Source organism: Pelodiscus sinensis, chromosome 1, assembly GCF_052426305.1.
Source record: "Pelodiscus sinensis isolate ZL-2025 chromosome 1, ASM5242630v1, whole genome shotgun sequence".
Classification (NCBI taxonomy): domain Eukaryota; kingdom Metazoa; phylum Chordata; order Testudines; family Trionychidae; genus Pelodiscus; species Pelodiscus sinensis.
Window position 1 is genome coordinate 87,215,321 of NC_143052.1, and position 21,230 is coordinate 87,236,550.

Genomic DNA, 21,230 nt, shown 5'->3' on the forward strand with positions numbered 1-21,230 from the left:
AAAACTTGGATTTTTAGAACATCGCTATTTTTAAGTTAAACTGTATTCATTCCATAAACTGTATTCATTCCATAAATCAAATATATAATTAGTTGCCAGTTTTCTAAATCCTAGTACCTGAAGACCATGGTGATAGATACCTTATCTGGACCTTTATATTATCTAAAATTGCTATCTGCTCTTGTATTTGAAATTTGGATTATATATCCAAGATACTCATCACTACATACATATAACTTACCTTCATTGGCATGAGCGCAAGAAAGTCTGTGATAAGGCTATGAATTTTGCGGATGTAAAATTCTTCCTGGTAGAAATTTTCAGATGCCACCACAGATTCAGTAAGGAACAGGAAGACATCATCAGCAATTGCTAGCTCTGCCATTGCCTCATCTGCCTCAGTGAATTCTGCAAGAGCTAGAAAGAATAAAGAAGGGGAGAGGAAAAAACAATGCTTAGCAAAGTATGCATGTTTCAAAATCAATATAAATGTTTGCCACCTAAGTCTTTTGGATGTTCAAAGGAACAGTGGACTGTTATGCCAATTCAGTGGGACAGCAGGTACTGGAACTCTGATCAAAGATAAAAAACGTGCATCATCCGCATAGTTCTCTGAATAAGTATGACCAAATCCAGTTAGCTGGGCTATAAATTCCTGTTATAAATAACAATCAGAAACTACCCTTTACTGTGAAATTTAATTATGATACAACTTCACAAAAAAGGTACAGGAAACCCCCGAGATGTGACTGCCCGAGTTGTGACCACAAGTTACAACCATTTTTGTAAGTGCGAAGAGGCCAACACCCCCCAACTTACATCCTCAGCCTGCATTTATGATGGCGCACAACACCTATCATAAATGAGGGTTCGAGTTACGACGCCCCTGACTTGCAACGCTTCCCCAGGAACCACTCATGTCGCAAGTCAGGGGCTGCCTGTACTTTGGAATGGCTCTAATTCTGATTCCCCTATAGCAAGCCTATATATTTTAGAAAAAATTATCCCCTGTTCTCGGATATCCTTTCTGGCTGACAATGTGTGTTACAAAGCCCCAGCTATAATAGAGCTGCCTTCTACTATATATCTGAGAAAACTTGTCTGTCCATCCGTTCAGTAACTCCTCCTAAATGGTAAGAGCTAGGATCACCAAATTTGATATTTAGCTTCCTCTTACATAACAAAGCAAAGCAAGGGTTGGGTTGTGCCAGTACAATGGGATGTGCCTGGAATGCAATTGTTTCTCATAAAACAAAATGGGAGCAGTCTGCTAGCAGGAATAATTATACTGAAGAGTGACCATGGGGGGGGAAGGGGGTAACAAGTGGCCAAAAATGGGGACCAGGATGGCTTTAACCCCAGTAGGGCAGTGGGTGGCAGGGGTGGAAAAAGGAGCATCTATCTACTATATACTTCAGAGTTTGTCTGTCTGTCTCCAAGCTGGGGGGTATATGCACCTCCCCCACCCACAATCCCAACTGTACCTGCTGCAGTTGAAACAGCCATGGACAAGCACTTCTCACCTGGCCCCAAGCTGCTGAAGTAAGAGAGGGCTGGGATTGTCCTCTCTTCCCACGGCAGCCTGCATCATTAACCCCAACCCCTCTTGCCTAACCCCATTCCAAAACAGTAAGTTCAATGAAGAAAAATTAAATTATTTCAGCTAAGGACCTGAGCAATGCCCAGTAAATCCTCTAGCTAACTCATAATTATAGCATTTATGAGTTAGCTAGAGGATTTGGAGCTAGAGGATTAGCTAGAGGAAATTGGAGCCTATTTTTGTTTTTTAATGATAGAGTATAAGCACAGGGCACCAACTACTATTAAATGAAATTTCTATACATTTTTTCAGCACAATATTATTTGCTATGAAAGGATTTTAAGGAGTTTACATCATGAAATAGTATTTCTAAACCTGTATATTTTTCAGACTAATATAATTGTCGGTCAGACTCTCAAATGGAAGTTATCAGTGGTACAGTTCTACGATGCAAGGCAGTTATTGTTCCCTCATATGGCATCAGCTGCTCTGACTTGCAGTATTAAGGGGCCCTGAAGACATGAAAGCAGTTCCACTATGAAGACATGTACCTGTCACATCAGACAGTTGGGATATTCCTCGCAATGCTAGTGCCCATGCTAACCTAACAGTAGCTTGCAGCCCTGGTAGTTTCCATGGTTGAGATTCCTGAAGGCGAGTGTGGATTGTTGCTATGTACTGTCTCTCTGTTAACAGAGGCAGCTGGTGCATCAAATCTGGAAAAACAAAGTGACTCATTATATAAAAAAGTGAAACTGTAAATTCTCATTTCCATTAAAACTAATATGAATAATTCTTGAAACGTATAGCCTTGGAGAACAAACATAGCTTCCTTCTCCACTTAGCTATTAAAACAAAATTGTGACTTTTTGTATCTCTTTAAACTGATTGGTTGAGTCATTCAAATAGTCTAAAGCCCAAACAATGTACACTATGCATTCCTTTAAAAATGTTAAGATTCAATATACATTTTATACTATTTTTTTCAACATAAAAAAAAAGCAGACATCAGTTTCTAGATACATGTATAAAGCTATGTAACAAGACCACCACTGCTGACTCCCTTCCAAAAAACAAAACTTGATTTTTTCCAATTTCCCTTCCTCAAGCAGAATCCCTCATAAATCAACAGGCCTTGTAATTAACTGAAAGTTATAAATGGGACTATGCATAATTTGTCACTGAAATAAATGCATTAATGTATAATTACATACTCACTTACTTCTCCCTTCTTTAAAAAAGGAGAGAAATTCCATAAAGATACTTTTCTCAACTAGTAGGTGAAAATTTACATGAACAAGTCAGAAAAGTTGAGAGTCAACTGTAACTACAATTTTGTAGGTATAAATGTAAACAGCATAATGTATCATAGAACATTAGCATTGTTCATCTTCAAAATTCTTTAAACATGACTGAATTAAGCCACATTTTACATGATAAAATTGAGCCATAAATCATTTAATTGATTTACTCAAAGTCACAGAGGAAATCAGTATAAAAATTCAGGATTACAGACTATTCAGAATTAAACCTCCAGCCACACACTCAGATCAGGCCCTTCCTCTCCTAGCCACATAAATGAACCCAGTTTTTTGCCTTTAGCATCAAGTAAGGATGTTAAATTTAGATTAATCAACTATTCAATTAGTCGATAAGGGCGCCTCCACCTTTGAAGTGTAGCAACAAGCCCCAGGGCTGTTGCTACACTTCAAAGGCAAAAACGCTACGGGGAGTACAGGGCCAGCAGCATTTACTTATCGGATAGCTGACTAGTTGTTCACATCCCCAGTATCAAGTATAGCATCATAAGTAGGTTTCAAGTCAGCCTTTACCCTACTGAAGTATTTTCACTATATCAAGAAATTTTCTACTTAAAATGTCAACCTCACTCAAGTATGATGCCTTTTTGTGGTAAATAATGATTAAATCATTAGCTTTAATTGTTACTATCACTAATACTTTTTGTAGAATAATAAAACATCCATTTCCATAGTCGAAGAAAACTCTACCATTACCTTCCCGGTCCTCTGTGCTCTGCTCCAGAAAACTGACATCAAAGCAGTAAAGAAGAGCCATGAGAAGGGACAAATTCACACAGTCCAATGAGCCATCAGCTTCAACTGTCACTTTCTCCAGATAACTAATAAGGATTAAAGTATCATCCTTGCTCAGTGGAGACTGGCAAGTCCAAACAAACAGGCTTTCAGCCAATGACTGTCGGCACTCTTTGATAAGATCAGAAACCTAGTTTTTTAAAAAAAAAGGGCAAAATTCATAGTTATTTTCATATAATTATCTTCAAATTGTTCAAGATTCTCTTGATCGGTCCATCAGTCAATATGACGGGGCCCAATCACATAAACTTATTTGGAATTCCAAATGAACTTGTGCAATTGCTATTCTTTAAAATGTGGTTTGATCAATTAGGATTTAGTCTTTGATATATACATTCAATAGCTTTTAACATGAATGAGATTTAGATATGTATATAGTTAGGACCCCATCAAATTTATGGTCCATTTCGGTCAATTTCACAACCAGGGCTTTTAAAATTAGTATTCTGTTTTGAGATTTTTTTCATCTGAAATTTCACAGAAGTCCAACCCAAAAGGCAGACAGAGTGGGAGGGCTGCAAGACTACTGGGGCGTGGAAATCATAGGATTGCCACCCTTACTTCTGCCCTGCTACTGATAGAGACACTGTCTTCAGAGCTGGGCACCCAGAGAGGAAGGCTGCTGACTGGGCACTCAACTCTAAAGCCAGCACCACCACCACCAGCAGTGCAGAAGTGATGATCATAGTTTACGGGGGGTGGGTTCCCACATGTCCAATTTTCCCAACAGTCTCTTGCCCGTGTAGGCAGTTGTTAACTGGTGCCACGGGCTCCCCACACAGGGAGGTGACAGCTGGCACTGACAAGCTTCCTGCAGCTGGAGGAGATCCTCAAGGTGGGTCTAACCTGCCCTGAAGCAGCCCTTTCAGGGGAAGAGGAAATCTGGTCCTTTCCCATCCCTGGCCAGGACTAGCAGCTGGAACCTCGCGTGCAGGGTAGAAGCCCCTAGTTGGGCACCAGATTTCACAAGAGATATCAAGTTTCATGGTCCATTACACGTTTCACAGCTATGAATTTGGTAGAGCCCTGCATATAGACAACTCTGGGAATTTAAATCTGTGTACTTTTATTGAGTCTCCATTAATGTATGGAATGAGATATGCTATTCATTTTTTCTTTCAATACATCCAGACATTTCCTAAGCATGTTCTAAAGCTGTATTAATATTCAAAGCCTTGGTAAGATCTCAGACTAAAAATACCCCTCTTCACACATTTGTCTTAATACTAAACTCAAGTAAGATTGTTCACTGACCCAAGCAATAAAAAATGGTTGTTAATTGTCATGCATCAATTTTTAAGTATTATTGTTAGATATGGAAGCATGGCATACATAAAGGTTGCACACAGCATTTTCATACTACCAGCATGATTTTCAGTTTTTTATTGTTTTCAAAAAAAATGTACTAGTTAGATTAAAATTTTAATATACTTAATCTCCAACAGGGATCAGTTCTTTTGTTTTTCCTCAAAGTTACTACAAAAGCATGTACAAAGTTATACCTTTACTCCTCGGGGAATTCTGTGCCAAACTAATAAAAATTCTGCATCAAAAAATTGAAAATTCTACACAAAATTTTGAAACTGTGCAAAATTCTGACTACCAGAAACTGGAACTGGACAGAGGATGGATCACTCTATAATTACTTTGTTCTGTTCATTCCCTCTGAAACATCTGGAACTGGCCACGGCTAGATGGACTATTAGTCTGATTCCGTATAGTCATTTTTTATGTTCTTATGCATTTTATCTGCTAATATATTTTCTTCCTTCCTCCTTTTCCACTCTTCCAAAGTCCATTCTGTATTGGAAAAGCTTTGTGCATCAGCCAAAGGGGATAGAAATTTTAAGTCTGGAATATTCCTCCTATATCATCAGTTTGGTGGCTTTGAATGTGGAAGCTGGTGCTTGCAGGGAGCACAAGTTCCCACTGCCTCCACCCTCTGCTGCTTCTGGGGAGGAGTGGGGGGGACAGGCAGCTCCGCAAGAGCTGATATGCACGGGGGGCCAGCTTGAAAGCCAGCTTCCAGCATGTACTGGCTCCTGCTTGCCACACTCAACCCACATAGCTGTCTTGCTATCAGAGGCATCAAGATGGGAGGGAGGCACCAGCTGCTGACTCTCCCCACCTACCCTTTGATAAAAGGTAACAAGGGGAGGGTGTCTGTTGTCATTAGGATTAGCCAATAAACTCAGGCTTATTGGTTAATCATGTAAGCGACTACACACTAACATCCTTAGTAGTTACTATTAATTGGAGCTGTCTTGGCATAAGACATGCAACATAACTAGACTAGGCAAAATGTGCTTAAATGACTGGATCCCATTTTGGCCTATTTTATTTTGAAATTTAGTTTTTAATCCCCTTATTTTGTGTGTGTAGTGTTTAAAGTAAAATCAAAATTACTTTGTTTTAAATTTTAAGTTACATTTTTGTATTTCATTTGGTCTTTTGTTGTCTTTGCTTCTACTTCTTTGCTGAAGGCAGAGAGGGGTTGCTCTAGTAAAGAGTTTGGGAACTAAGCAGGACAAGCATGCAGTAACTCACACAGCTGAACCAGGGAAGCGAATTTATTCACAACACTTCATCCAGTGCAAAGGATGCAGAAACAGAAAGGAGGAAAATAAAAATAATCCCATGGGCAATTTTTAAAATGGGAGAAAGACGTAAATTACACACTACCAGCAGGTCTAATAGAAAGAAAGAGGCCAAAATCACAAGCAAGGGAAGGAGGTAACAAACAGCACCAACTGTGGGGCAGCAAGCTGAGAGAGCACTTTTAAAACTATTGAAACTATTATCAGAAACCAGAATTTTGGGTTTTTTCCTCCTGGAAGCTGCAACATACAGCCTTCCTTGATTTTTTTCTAACCATCCAAATACAACTATAGGCACAAGATTCTGCTCCCTCCAGCTGAATTCTTTACTTGATGTAGTGTCCCACTCTAAAAGTCAGAACAGTCTGGTTGATCCATTTCTGCTCCCTATCTCATCTTCAAAATGTTCTCGACCCTCCCTCAATCAAGTGGAATGAGCAGCAAACTAAGAGAAAATTATCTAAATCCAGAGTATGTCTTTAAAAAAAAATGAATAAACTACCATTAAGATTTTGTTAGAGAGAAGATCCCAAACATGAACACATAATATATTTTGTCAGGGATTATAACCATATTTTAATCTGTGCAGTAACTTGGCAAAGTGATTCTCTTACCTCCTTTCGATGTTTCTCACTGCCCAGCCCTCGCTCCCTCTGTAGTTTCTCAAACTCATTGTTCACATCAATATGAGATACCAGAGTCAGGATCTTCTGGGTCAAACCCTGCTCCATCAGCTCATCTGTAAAGCGTGTTGTCATGGTCACCAACTCTGTGCTATCATGAATAGACACAACATATTAAACAACAAATAATGCTATTCCTGATCACAGCAGAAGAAATTTGCTATACAAATATACAAAAATTCCACATCTGAGAGAAAAAACAAACAAATTAAGCACAGTGACTGACTAAATGAACACTGCAAACTAACCAGTAAGCCGAATTCTCAAAAAGTGTTATGATGAATGGATATAAATTATCAAGGTCATGCAATTTCCATCACATGTAAATGAGGAGATTAGTTAATAGACCAGCTAAGCTAAGATTTTTGCAAAAAAATAAAAGCACAGGTAACCTAAAGGCCGTAAAAGCTTTAAAAAAAAAATCACAATTGACATGGATTTAAAAAAAAAAAAAAAAAAACCAAAAACATTCATACATTAACACAACCTATCCTAGGGATATGAATGGTTAACTGGTTAGCTTCACCCTTAATGAGTGAGTCTGCCTGGTAGGGGCTGGAGCCCCGCGGGGCCTATCGCAGGCAGGGGCTGCTTTGACCAGCCTGGGTAGTCCTTGTCCGGGGGGGGGGACGGGACACATTCCCCCACTCGCCCGCGCCTTTAATCATTTAACTAGTTAAAACATAACATTTAGCCGGTTAACGAATTAAATGGGATTTTATATACCTAACATACACAATGCAAAACTACTTGCATATGTATTTTAAAAACTTTTAAATAAGAATTTAGACAACTGTAACCAAATTATTTTGTGATAAAACTCAATCTTCTTAAACACTTATTATACCAAAACTGAATTTGAGTTAAGGAAGCACAATTACAGTGACACTAATGGAGTACTACCTACTTGAAAGCAGCACTGGCTTTGGTCCCTGTCTACAGGGATTCATAACAATAAGTTGAGAGAAGGGGCATTATTTTTACTTGTAGAGCACCACAGATATACTAGGCATTTCACAAAAAAGTCTTCTCCAGAAGAACTTACAATCTCAGTTAAAACCAGAACAGGCATCAAGTGAACAGCGAGGATATGGAAAGAGGTAGGCTAGAAGTGAAGACATTACACTTTTACAGAATGTTAGAAGGTTAACAAATATTAGGTGATTGCAATTTTTTCAGCTAATATTTTTTATAGTGTATTATAATTACATCTTAGAAGAAAGATTTGAGGCAGTGGATTCTGCTATAGAACTAAAAGGAGGAGAGGGATGAAGCATGGCTATCAAAGAAGAGGACTTCCTTACTATCTATCTCATACATAGCTTGCAGGCAGTTTCCTGTTCAGGCTTGTGATGAACAGATCAAAATTCAGATTTCCCACTCTTCAGGAAGATCTCTGTTTCTATCTCTTAATCAAATAGCAGCTCATTTAGGCGTAACACCATTTGATCAGAAAGATGTTCTATCTGAATAAGAAAACTAAGTTGCAATTCAAAATGTACTTCTGAACAAGGTCTCATGGGAAACTCAAAGGACTCCCAGACAAAAGGGAGCTAATTCCATTTATATAGTATACTCTAGGGGAGTTACAACATAAATCATTGCCTATGGATACACTGGTATTAAAACTCCTTTGTTTCCCAGACTGTAAGAGCTAGGAGCCTTGCAAAGGCAAAGAATTCAGTCTCTGCAGTGGACATAAGCACTTCACATCACATCCCCAGATAATCCCGGGTAATGGGGAAATGCCGAGGGGAGCCTGGGATCAGCTGGGGAGTCCCCAGCTGACTTCAGGCTCCCCGGCTGCCCCTTTGAAACACACGGAGGCAGCATTTTAAAGGGGCAGCCGCCGCACAGTTGATCTGCGAATCAACTGCGCAGTGGCTGTCTCTTTGCAAGTGCTGCCTCTATCTCACAGAGGCAGCAAGAGGGGGATATCGACTAGTCAAAAGACTATCTGATAAGCAAATACTTATCGGATAGTCGACTAGTCTTTAACATCCCTAGCCTTAACTGGTCTGCAAGGAGCGACACCTACCACAACACAAAGCCAGAAGGTGAAGAGGCATAGAGGAACAGAAGAAAATGGGAAATCCAGATAGCCAAATAAAATGTATTTAAAATATGGAAGAATACTGTGCTGAAAAAGACATGAAACAACACCCTCAAATTATAATGAACAAATATGAAAATTCTTACATCCTCAAAACCTAACAAGCCTACAAAGGCATCAGTGGCCAACACAGACAGCTCTTCAATGTGCCTCACATCCAAGGCTCCAAATGGAACTAAAAAACAAACCTGAGCTCCAATGTCCATGTCTTGCCCCGCCGTGACTGGATGAGGGCTCGCAGTGAATTGGCAATGCATCTCTTTCCATCCCAGTACAAAAGAACAGCCACTAAACCCCTTGTAAGTCCAGGAAAATGAGGTTGCTGGTGCTCCCCTGCAGAATGAAAAACATAGACCCACCAAAAAACTCTCAACATTTAAAAAAAGCTATCTTTAAATTACAAATCCAACAAATGACTTCAAATTCAAAATACAGAGCTGTATTTTATGGACCATCATTCAGTTTGTTCCAGCTCCTACCAATAGGTCCCAGATGCTTCAGGCTTTTGCTCTTAAAACCCAAATTAGACAAGCAGAAGAAATATCATCAAAACCTCATACACTGTACAAGAAAAGGTCAACAAAACATTAAGGGTGTGTCTAAACTACATGGCTCCATTGACTGAGCCATGTAGATTAGGCTGATCGGCAAAAGGAAATGAAGCCGCGATTTAAATAATCTCAGCTTCATTTAAATTTAAATGGCTGCTGCGCTGAGTCAACAAACAGCTGATTAGCTGTTTGTCGGCTCAATGCGCTAGTCTGGACGCTCCCGCGCTGACCTGAAAGCCCTTTATTGACCTCCACGTTATGCCTCGTAGGATGAGGTTTACCGAGGAGGTTGATAAAGGGCTTTCATATCGGCTGGGGAGTGTCCAGACTGCCCCCATCTGCCAACAAACAGCTGATTGGCAGAGCGCGGCAGCCATTTAAATTTAAATAAAGCCGCGATTATTTAAATTGCGGCTTCATTTCCCTTTGCCGAACAAACAAATCGACATGGCTCCGTCGACAGAGCCATGTAGTCTAGACGTACCCTAACTGTACTTTACAGTCAGTTTTTCTGTGCTCATTCAGACAGAAAGCATTAACTTCCAACTTTGTTTAACTTGTTTCAGGACTTCATGATAAAGTGGACACCTGTAAAAGCTATCAACAAGATCATACCCACATTTAATAAAAATAAGCAAAAAAGCTTCATCTCTGAAGAGATAACGAGTCTGATGAGTCAACCTAATGACGACTCCTAATGCCATTTTTTTTTAAAATAAAAACATACCTTGAAGTCAGATGGCACTATAATAGTCTGACCTCCTGTGCATTGCAAGTCAGAGAACCTCCCCCACTCCTTTGAGTAACAGGACCCTAAATAGAGTCCTGAAAATCTGCAGATATCCACTTTGCAGCCAATATCTGTGGCTCATTTTTGTGGATATAGCTGCAGATACAAATTTTATATCCACACAGGGTTCTACCCATAACATCTGGCTCAATTATGGAACCCTAAAAACCAAGATTTAAAGCCTTTAAGTTACAGAAAATTCACAGACATTATCATTTATCTGCTTGTCAGGTACTGCGAATTACTTGCCATCATATTATTCATATCCTGAGCATCAGTTTCTATGTTATAACACACAAAGCCACAGGCTCAGAGTATAACTAATACACACTTCACAAATTAATCCCTAAATACATTATTCATTTTTCTAGAAAACAATCATTATATATATATATATATATATATATGTATATATATAAATAAATATAAAAAAAAAAATAAAAATATCCTTTCTCAAATCCAGTAATCATTTGTGATAAAGTACTTATTCAAAATAACTAACAATCCTGATTGCCAGCACCTTACAGATTATTTCCCCTTTTACGACTCATTAAGTGAATAGATTCAAAATATTATTACAGTACAAGGAATAATTTTAGATTTTTAGGAACATCTTTAGCCTAATCCAGAGCATTTAAGCATGTGCTTAGCTAAGTAAACCAGTACTTACAGCAAGATGCCATAAACACTGAATTTCCCTAATTCTAAGAAAGCATTTACTGTTCAATGAAACTATTGTCCTCTCAGTTCAGTGACTCCTTACCAGCTAGAAGGAGTTCAACAGCTGCAAGCTCTCCAATATCAAAGAGGTCACTCAAGATAAAGGCTTCTCTGATGAGCTGCTCTGGCAAAAGTCTGGTACCCTGCTGTCCCTGGATGGCAACCCCTTCAGTACTTGCTTTCTGAATCTTCTCATGCTGTTGCACATTCTTTGGCTGTAAACAACAAACAAAAAGTAAAGAAGTTCCCAATACAGCAAGATGCTGAACCATTATTCATTTCTGTAAGAGCTAATCAAGAGACCAAACCTTGTCACATTAATTCTTCTTTATAGCAACATATTAGGCTTTCATCACAAACATTGCATACATTTTTACACGCAAATAGAAAATGAGTTTTCACAGTGTTACACAGAACAGGGGTTCTTTTTAGGCAAAAGCAAAAATGATCTTATACCATTAGTGCTGGAGCTTACTTCACTTACAATTATTTAAGTATTCAAGTAGCTGTTGATATATTCCCAACAGGAATTTTCCCATCAGAAACAGATCTAACTAACAAAAAAGATACCATGAATGTTGATGAGAAACTATTAAAGAATTAATTGTTTTACAAATAATACATTATTCCTTTTTTGGATGTTGGTCAACTGCTAAAATGTAGAGAAACAAGATCCTATACTGTATGTCATTGTTAAAGCCTTCAATCTATCAGTTTACAAATAAAAATGAAAGCTTCTACTATAAATGTTGTAGGATAGGTATTTTTTCCTTACTGTAATGTTATTTCTAAATAAATGTCTACTCCTCCACCAGTCAAAAGCTAAATGGGTTTTTCCATTTCATCCCACAATCTTCAGAAGGAACGTCCTTTACGCTTTATATTTTCAAACGTTCACCTCCTTTGCTTTGCTTTTGATGGAATGCTTAAGTAACTGTATTATAAAGATGGAAAAAACACAAGTAGAAATAATTACGTGCTCCATCTCTGAGGCATGGATTAAGTAGAAAAACCCATCAGTGCTTAATTGACTGAGCAGAGGGTATTGTGAAAATAGTTTGAAAACCAATGAAGAAAAATTATGCTTAACATGAAATTATTTAAGTGCAAAAGAATCCAGATAAATACAGGTTACCTGGGATTCTCTGGTCCAGCAACATCTGTGGTCCTTGCAAATCATAGATGTTCCTGGACCAAAGCCCCTGCCCCCACCATCCTGGGTTCAGTGGCAGGAGACCAGTAGCCCCACAGCAGGGGTTGCCAGCAGTGCAGCCAGGAGCCCTGCAACAAGAGGCTGTTCAGTGGCATAGGGAGCCCTAAGGCAGAAGGCAGTCCAGCAGCATAACTGGAAGCCCCGCAGCAGGGGGTGGTCTGGTAGCATAGGGAGCCCTGCAGCAGAGGGCGGTCCAGTCGCACAGCCAGCTGGAGGCGGAGGGGCTGACTGGGGCTGACTGAGGCCAGAAGTAGAGCAGCAGTGGACTAGTGAGCCGGTGGCAGGGGACCTCCCATGGTCTAGCAAATTCCATCATTTGGGACCGGTCAGGTTCCAAGGATGCCAGACCAGGGAGGTCCATCCTGTAATAAGAATCTTTCCAGTTATTTTTATTCTTGGGTATGGATAAACATAAAATAGCCTCTACCTCAAAGAGTAATGATCTTTAAACAAAACAAAAAAACTAGGGGGCTGTGCTCCCTGCTTGTTACACTTGCCAACCCCTGTCTCTGGGGGTAGGCAGCCTCAGTTCATACCCCGGCTGCCAGGGAGGGCCAAGCCAAGGTGTGGCAGCCGGGAGAGAGTGGGAGGAGTCAGGCAGGGCACAGAGTGACATGATGATGTCCCTCTGTTGTCCTGCAGAGAGAGAGAGCCGGGGGGGGGGGAAGAGTGTAAGTAAGTAAGTAAGAAAAAAGACAAACAAAGCACACTAATCTCGCTCCAACTCATTCCAAAAGAGAAAACATTATGTTAATTACCGGGTTTCTGTATAGTGAGATAAAGTCAGGTTTGTGTTTCTTTAAAATCTGGTCCAAGAGATGGATGGCTTCAGGCTGCCTTTTCCAGATAGCATTTACCACTGTTTGCCAGATGTCTTTGTATGGACCCCATAAACTGGCAGCTAAAAAGAAAAGTTTGAAAATAAATCATATTGAAAATAGGAACTATAGAGGAAAGATTATTTATCCACAAAGTACATTCTAAAAACAGGTTATTATTTAGATTTACTGTATAGCAGTGATAGGCAACGTGCAGTCCGTGGGCTGTGTGCAGCCCATCAAGGTTCTGCGTGTGGCCTGGGAGGCATTTTGTTTACCACTGCCCATGACAGGATTCTCAGATTCCACTGGTTTCTGTCCATTTAGTTTTTTCCCTACTGGTATTAATAAAGTGACATGCACATAAAGCAAGGGCATATGAAGTAAGGTTTGTGCTGATTCCACACTACTATTGACTATAAGAGCCATGTGCTTCCTCTGATAAATTTCTTTACACAGACATATTTGTTACAAATATAGGTCTGATCCTGCATTCTATCAACTTCAGTAGGACTAGTGGGATAAGTAAGGGTTGAACAGTAGATTCTGTACCAGAATCAAATGAAGCACAGCAAGCTTCCTGCTTTTAGCTCGATACCACAGACCACAATGAATAAATTCAACAATATCAGAGAACGTACGTGAATAACAATGCTCTGCATACTTGATGAATTACATCTACGTCGAATATTTTAAGCTTTATATATATATATATATATATAAAAATAAATCACATTTTTTAAATGCAATAATCGTTTTCTAATTTTAACAAAAGTACAGTTTAAAAGGTGTTTTGGATTCACCAGATTGTACTCTATTAAGAGATTTTTCCACACTTGTTGCTGCCATACCACCTAATGGCGGAAGAGTAAGAAATAGAGTAAACAAAAGCAATGAATACTAAATAAAGCATTGTATTGATAAACATTTGACAGAGTATATAAATTCTGGCTATTAATATTTTACACATAAATCCTTAGGAGTAGATAATACATGTTCATATTCTACAGGAATGAAAAAAGTCAGTTATAGAAATATGAATTTGTTTTATAATACAAAAGATTAATGAAGCAGCATTAACTTGTACTGAGATTTTTTCCCCAGGGTTATTTTTAGAAGACAGACCATCCTCCAAAAAACTGTGTTATTGTGTTGTGTTACTGACTGTTATTCAGGCCAAGTTTAAGACCCTACTCTCTTCCTTTACCTGGTACCATTGGCACAAGTTTTACTTGGAAATGCTACAACTGAATTTAGCACTGAGGATGAGTGATCGCTCCACATTAGAAAGGATATTCTGGATCAAAATTTCTATGCACAGGAAGGAATTTAGGAAGCGTACACTAAAAGTTTAATTTCTTTCAAGAGCACAGACAAAACAAAAACAGCATCCTATTTCATCTTTCAACAGCAACCTTAATATTCAAATATGATACCATAATGCAGAAATCATTCTTCGAACTAGATAGTAAAACTGGCAATAGTATGAAGGCAATAGTATGTTATTCATTTATTTAAAATAGTTCTACCCTGCCTCTCTATTTAAAATATTTGAGGCGGTTTACAAAATGTTTAAACACACAAAATAAATAAATATACATTTAAGTAAAATACAGGACCCCCCAAAGGGGGGGCATAAAACCTGCTAAAACACCTCAAAAGGAAGGACAAATACACACAATTAAACACCAATAAAAGCACAGGTAAAAGGAGTGGCCTTAGCCTGGTGCCAAAACAGTGGCAGCACTGGCACCAGGTGAATATCCCTGGGGAGAGAATTCCATAGCCTAGGGGCAAAGGCTGAGAAGGCCCCAATCCGCATAGATGTTAACCTTATCTCCACAAGTGGAGGAACACGGAGCAGAGCCTCCTCAGCCATCCTCAGACCCCAGGCGGGTTGTATAGGAGGAGACAGTCCTTCAAATACCCCGATTTCAACCCATTTAGGGCTTTGTGTGTCATAACCAAGACCTTGAATTTTGCCCGGAAACATACCGGAAGCCAGTGCAGCTGCCGGAGCACCAGCATAATGTGCTCTGTATAACAAGTATTAGCGAAAACTCAAGCAGCCGCATCCTGGACCAGTTGAAGCTTCCGAAGACTCTTCAAAGTCAGCCCCATGTAGAGCGCATTACAAGAGCATGAATCGCTGTAGCACTATGTTTAATGACTCCTGTCTACAGAGTATCATCAACTATTCTGATGGTTTAGAAATAACAACCCTCCAAATAATCAGCCACCAGTCTAACATGCAAATGCCAACATTTTGTTTGCTGGATACCACTGATGTTCCTGAAACAATTTTCAAATTCTTCTCAAAACAAAACGGTGGGTAGCTGTGTTAGTCTGTAATAGAAAAACAATGAATAGTCCTGCAGCACCTTAGAGACTAAGAATGTAGATGGTATCAGATGAAGACGTGGGTTGTGCCCACAAAAGTTCATGATACCATCTACATTTTTGTTAGTCTGTAAGGTGCTGCACGACTATTCATTGTATTTTAAGTTTTTTCTATTACAAACTAACATGGCTACCCCTTTGATACTGTATTATTTGTTTTGCAGTATTTCTAAAGGCCACCAAATCAAGAATTATGGCCCCACTATGCTAGGTATTACACAACACATATAACACAAAGATGGCCTCTGCACTATAAAGCTTTCAATCTACAGCAGTGGTCTCCAACCTTTTTACACCCAAGATCACTTTTTAAATCTCAGAACAGGCGAAGATCTACCGCCCCGCCCCTTCCTTGAAGCTCCACCCCGCCCTTTCCTTGAAGCCCCGCCCTCTCTATTCTCCTCCTGTCCATAACTTGCTATCCCCAGCCCTCACTTACACACTCTGATCAACAGTTTATTTTTAAATTATGTGATACATACAATTAAAATCACGTGTTTATAGTTATGAAATAAATGGTCTGTTTTGTATTCATGCTATTTAAATCTAAAATGAAACATTTATAATTATACATTTTGTGGGGACAGAGTACTGCGGCTGGGGGCAGAGGAGAGGGGACAGGGTGCTGGGAGGGCAGAGGACAGGGTGCTAGTGGGGACAAGGTTCTGCAGCAGGAGACAGAGTGCCAGTGGGGACAGAGTTCGGGGAGTGGGGACAGGAATGGGGACCGAGTTCTGTAGCTGGGGACAGGAGTGGGGACAGCATTCTATGACTCGGGAGAGCGGGCTGGGAAGTGGGGTGCCAGTGGACGCAGACAGTCCCCTGCATCTCCCTTCTCCCAGCATACTCCCTCCTCCCCCAGGGAAACCAGCGCGCGCCTGCCCCAGGGCCAACTCCTCCCTCCCCCCCACACAGGGAAGCCCCGCGCGCGGGCCTGCCCCAGGACCAACCCCTCCCACCCCCCTGCACAGGGAAGCCCCGCGCGCGCGCCTGCCCCAGGGCCGACCCCCCCTGTGCAGGGAAGCCCTGCGCGCGCCTGCCCAGGGGCAGCCCTCCCCTCCCCTGAAGGGAAGCCCCCCGCGCGTGCGCCTGCCCAGGGAGCCGACCCTCCCATCACGCAGGGAAGCCACGCACACGCCTGCCCCGCAGCCAGCACCGCCCCCTCCTCCCATGCAGGGAAGCCCCGCGTGCGCATGCCTGCCTTGGAGCCAACTCCCCCCCCCCCCGCCCCCGTGCAGGAAAGCCCCGCATGCGCGCCTGCCCATGGGGCCAACCCTCCCCCCACCGCGCCGGGAAGCCCTGCGCGAACACCTGCCCCGGGGCCAACCCCCCGTGCCTGCCGGAAACCCTCTGCGCGCCTCCTGCAGGGCTGACTCACCCTCCTGTGCGGTGCAGGGAGCCGGCAGAGCAGCTAGCACACTTCTGGCATTGCCAGAAGTGGCTCTAAGCCACGGGACTTCTGAAGCCGACACTACCTCTTGAGGTAAGTAGTGGGGCTTCTGGGGGGTGGGAGGGAAATGGGGGCGGGGCGGACAGGACACCTCGTGAGCTACTGGTCGAGGCCTCGAGATCAACCAGTAGCTCGCAATCGACCTGTTGGTGACCACGGATCTACAGCCTTGTTTACACAGAAAAGTTGAAATACTTTAACTAAAACTGAGATAGTTGCACTTTTTTTGCAGTGAAAACAAAGCCAATCTCAGTATAAATTCATGGTGGGGACAAGGCACGGGTAGTTTTTAAACTAAGGCCTTGTCCACAATACTGGAGGACTGATGCTCCAGTGATCAATATTCTGTGGTTCGATTTAGCAGGTCTGTCAACCACAGTATTCCTTGCAGTGGTGAGGAGTAAGGGAAGTCGACGGGGGAGTTGCAGCAGGGGTAGGTCCCAGACCCAGCACAAGCTGGGGACAGAGCCAGGCTTGCTTAGTCCCAGCTCATGCTGGGTCTAGCAGCCCCTGTCCACAGGGGTCCCGGTGGGGAGCTGGGACCCCCCGCAAGCAGAGGCTGCTTTGTGGCAACCTCCCCTGCCCTCCCTCCACGCTGCTGCTCATTTCTTGTCTCATCTTCTAGATGTTGTAGAGTGGAAAGCTGTTCACTCTCCAAAGGTTTTTTGTCCCCCCCCCCCCTTCTTTCATGCCATGATAGCTGAAGGAAGCCACTAAAATTTGTGAAGATAAAAAATTAAACTGGGGAAAGGAAAAAGGGAAGCTCAAAAAAGAGGGGGGGGACAAAAAACCTTTGGAGAGTGAACAGCTTTCCACTCTACAACATCTAGAAGATGAGACAAGAAATAGTAGGCTGCATTTCCACCATTTATTTGCTAAGCATGGAGTTCCTTAGCAGGATCCAGAAACAGTACCCTGGTGGGAATCACAGCATGTTGTTCCTTCCCCCTAGCTGGATTGAGGATAGTGTTTTGCGTGTATGTTCACAAGCATGCAGCACTCCATTACCAAGAGTGCCTCTAGACCCTGCTGCAATCCCATCATCCTCTCCCATACTCTCCAATGCATTCTAGTAGTTTATTTCAAGCCACAACAAAGATTTTTCCTTATGAAGAATAAGCCACATGCTACAGTCTCAAACTTTAAAACATGCACAAGGTTCATTTTACGTGAGAGAGTATTACTAGTGGCATCACATGTTTGTAGGACAGGGGCTAAATCTAGTTCAGCTATTTTCAATTTAAAAGTAGTACTGTTTCTAAAAGGATAAACTTAAAGAAATGGGTTGTGCCCACAAAAGCTCATGATACCGTCTACGGCTATCTACACTCACGGCTTCTTGCATGAGAAATATGAAAACATGGCTAAGCGTGGAATATCGCCGAGCCTCGTTTGCATACCTAAAGAGCTGCCATTTTTGCAGAAGAGGCTCTTGCACCAGAAGGAGCTGCCTACACTGCCCCTTCTTGCACAAGAAAAACCTGTTTGCGCAACGCCGCTAAACTGATTATTTTCAGGAATAACGGCATTGCACAAGAGGGTTTTTCTTGCGCAAGAAGGGGCAGTGTAGTCAGCTCCTTCTGGTGCAAGAGCGTCTTCTGCTAAAATGGCAGCTTATTAGGTATGCAAATGAGGCTCGGCAATATTCCACGCTTAACCTCATTTGCATATTTCCCACGCAAAAAGCCGCGAGTGTAGACATAGCCTACATGTTTTGTTAGTTTTTAAAGTGCTATCAGACTATTTGTTGTTTTTTAAGTTTATCCTGTACAGACTAACTCGGCTACTGCCTGAAGCTTTTGTTCCTAAAAGATTAGGGTTCAGATTTTGATAATGTAGGGGCTGAAGAGAAAGTCCCTGCACCCATCATGCAGGACATGAACACCCCAAATGGCACCAAAGGGCAGTGAGAACTGCCCCCTAAAGCTTTATCTCCCTCACGTTACTTGGGTTGCCATGTCTCACAATTTTATCATTTATATTTCCGTAGTGACTAGGAAATCTAGTCTTTGTCCAGGACCCAATTGCACCAGATACTCTGCAAGAGTCCCTGCACCAAGCATTTGACAATCCATGAGGGAGACAAGAAATGAGAGATGGGGAACACAAGGTGCGTGTATTCATGTAAATGTGAAACTGATGAAAATTTCAGCAGTTACACGTGGGCGGGGGGGGAGGTAGCTCCCCACGTATCGGCTCCCACCCGCCCCCTGCACTGCTCCCTTTGATACAGACGCAGCAGCGCCGTGGGCGGCACTTATGTGTAACCATTCACATTAATCGCACACACGTTTGCGCTTCCACATCCCTTGTCAGCAGCACTAGCAGCCTAACTATTGCCAGGAGGAGATCTGGCGACGCGGGGCCCCTGGGGTGTTTCTCCTCGGAGCACCTGCTCCTGCGATTATGCCAGACCCGAGGGGGGGGGGGGGGTCCTGGCTCGACCGAAGACGCGTTGCCAGGCACGGGGGCTGCAGAGAGCAGTGGGGGCCCGGCCCTAGACCCCCCCCCCCCGGGCTCAGAAACTAAAAGGCAAAGGACCCCGCACCCCGGCTCTTGTAGGAGGCTTCCCGGGGCGGGGCTGGCGCACGGTCTCTGCCAGCCAGGCACACACGGGCGGGCCCGGAGCCGAGGGGGCCACAGATCGCGCGCCGCCGCCTCCTCTTGCTGCTGCACTTCTCCCCCCGCGGCCGTTCCCCTCGGGCGGGGCGGGGCGGGGCGGGGCGGGGCGGGGACAGGGGCAGCACGAGCCGGCGCGGCGCCGCCCCCTGTTACCGGCCTCGCGCTCGGGAGCCTTTTACCTGAATTTACCGCCAACAGCGCCGCCATCTTGGAAAGCAACTAACAGGCGCCGCCGCCGCCTCAGAGAGGCCCAGAAAGAGTTGGAGGCGCTTGAAGCGCTGCCTGCCTAGAAATACCGCTCTCCTCGCCGCCTACAGGGCACGCTGCTTCCCCTAAAATCCATAGTGGGATGGTCCCTAATACATTAATCAATTATACACCCCACTCCTGGTATTGGGTCCCTTTGAAACAGGCAGGGCTGCCTGTAGAAAATTGTGGGAGGGGGCCTTCGTGGGCTGCAATGCATGCCGGGAATTGTAGTCCATTTATGGATTATGGGAAGTGGCGCAAACTACTAAACTAAAGTTTCCAGGAAAAAAACAACAGATATAGTAGCATCTTAAAAACTAACAAAATATGTAGATGGTTAGTCTTTACTGTGCTACTAGTCTATTTGCTGGTTTTTTGGTTTTAGTTTTTCCTGTTACAGATAAACTTGGCTTCCACCGCTGAAGCTTTTAAAGTTCCCAGGTAGTCCAGCTCTGCTCCCATACCCTTTACCCAGAGTGAAACCAGATGGATGGATATGCAGAAGCTTTATTCTGCTCACAAAACCACATCCCATTATCATGTTTGCACAACCAAGAAAAAATTCACAAGCACCAGGACCACTCCAGGGGACAAAATCTGCTGAACCCACCCTAGAATGGGAAATAATGTTATTTTGCTATCCTGTTTACAAAATATATACTTAGTTTCAAAAACTAGATTTCCAAAGATTATATTAATATAATCTATTTAAGTAGTCACAGCGACCAGCCTTTCCTACTTTAAACCATTTTGGACCCTTTATAACTTTTTCAGAAAATTGTTTTTAATAAACACCTGGAGTGCAGTGTAAAAATAACAGATTGCACATTTCATGTAATTATCTCAAAACACTTTTCAAGTGAGAAAACAGACAGGGCAGGCTGATTTACACAATGTTGCATCAATCAATATTATAGATCAATATCCTACAGAGAAACTGACCTCAAGTCTCCAGACTACTAGTTTAGCTACTGGAAACCAAAGGAGACATGTTTACAAAAATGACACAATTGTAATAAAACAAATAATGACATCATGCAATTTAATTTATATTGTGGTATGAGTGTGAGTTATAACAATTATAGGTTTAATAGTAAAAGTCATTTGGAAATGTTACTGTGCTTGGTTCCTTCATATTATATATATTTGTATTAATGGTCTTTGTATTGCTGTGTTTTACTTTTATTAAAATATTTTTCAGTGGGCCTACTCACTAATAAAACTAGGCACATGTACATGTGACCACAAATGGACTTTTTTATGAGGCAATCAGATTCTATGCATGCAGTACTGTTGTAACTGTGTAGTTCCCAGGATATTACAGATACAAAGTGAATGAGCTAATACCTATTTTTGGACCAATTTCTGTT

The 21,230-nt window shown here is 42.1% G+C and overlaps 1 protein-coding gene across 1 annotated transcript in view; it reads right to left on the reverse strand.

Annotated features, from left to right (window-relative positions):
* The window catches only part of NUP205 (nucleoporin 205), an 87,647-nt gene extending 67,695 nt beyond the window's left edge, over window positions 1–19,952 (reverse strand). The window contains exons 1-8 of the mRNA XM_006125865.5: window positions 19,791–19,952; window positions 13,080–13,222; window positions 11,152–11,323; window positions 9,236–9,380; window positions 6,866–7,025; window positions 3,556–3,784; window positions 2,092–2,256; window positions 242–417 (exon numbers count right to left, since the gene is read on the reverse strand). Of these exons, the coding sequence (XP_006125927.3) occupies window positions 242–417; window positions 2,092–2,256; window positions 3,556–3,784; window positions 6,866–7,025; window positions 9,236–9,380; window positions 11,152–11,323; window positions 13,080–13,222; window positions 19,791–19,818 (1,218 nt within the window). The 5' untranslated portion in view covers window positions 19,819–19,952. The remainder of the gene's footprint in view (window positions 1–241; window positions 418–2,091; window positions 2,257–3,555; window positions 3,785–6,865; window positions 7,026–9,235; window positions 9,381–11,151; window positions 11,324–13,079; window positions 13,223–19,790) is intronic.
* Between the last annotated feature and the right edge of the window lie 1,278 nt (window positions 19,953–21,230).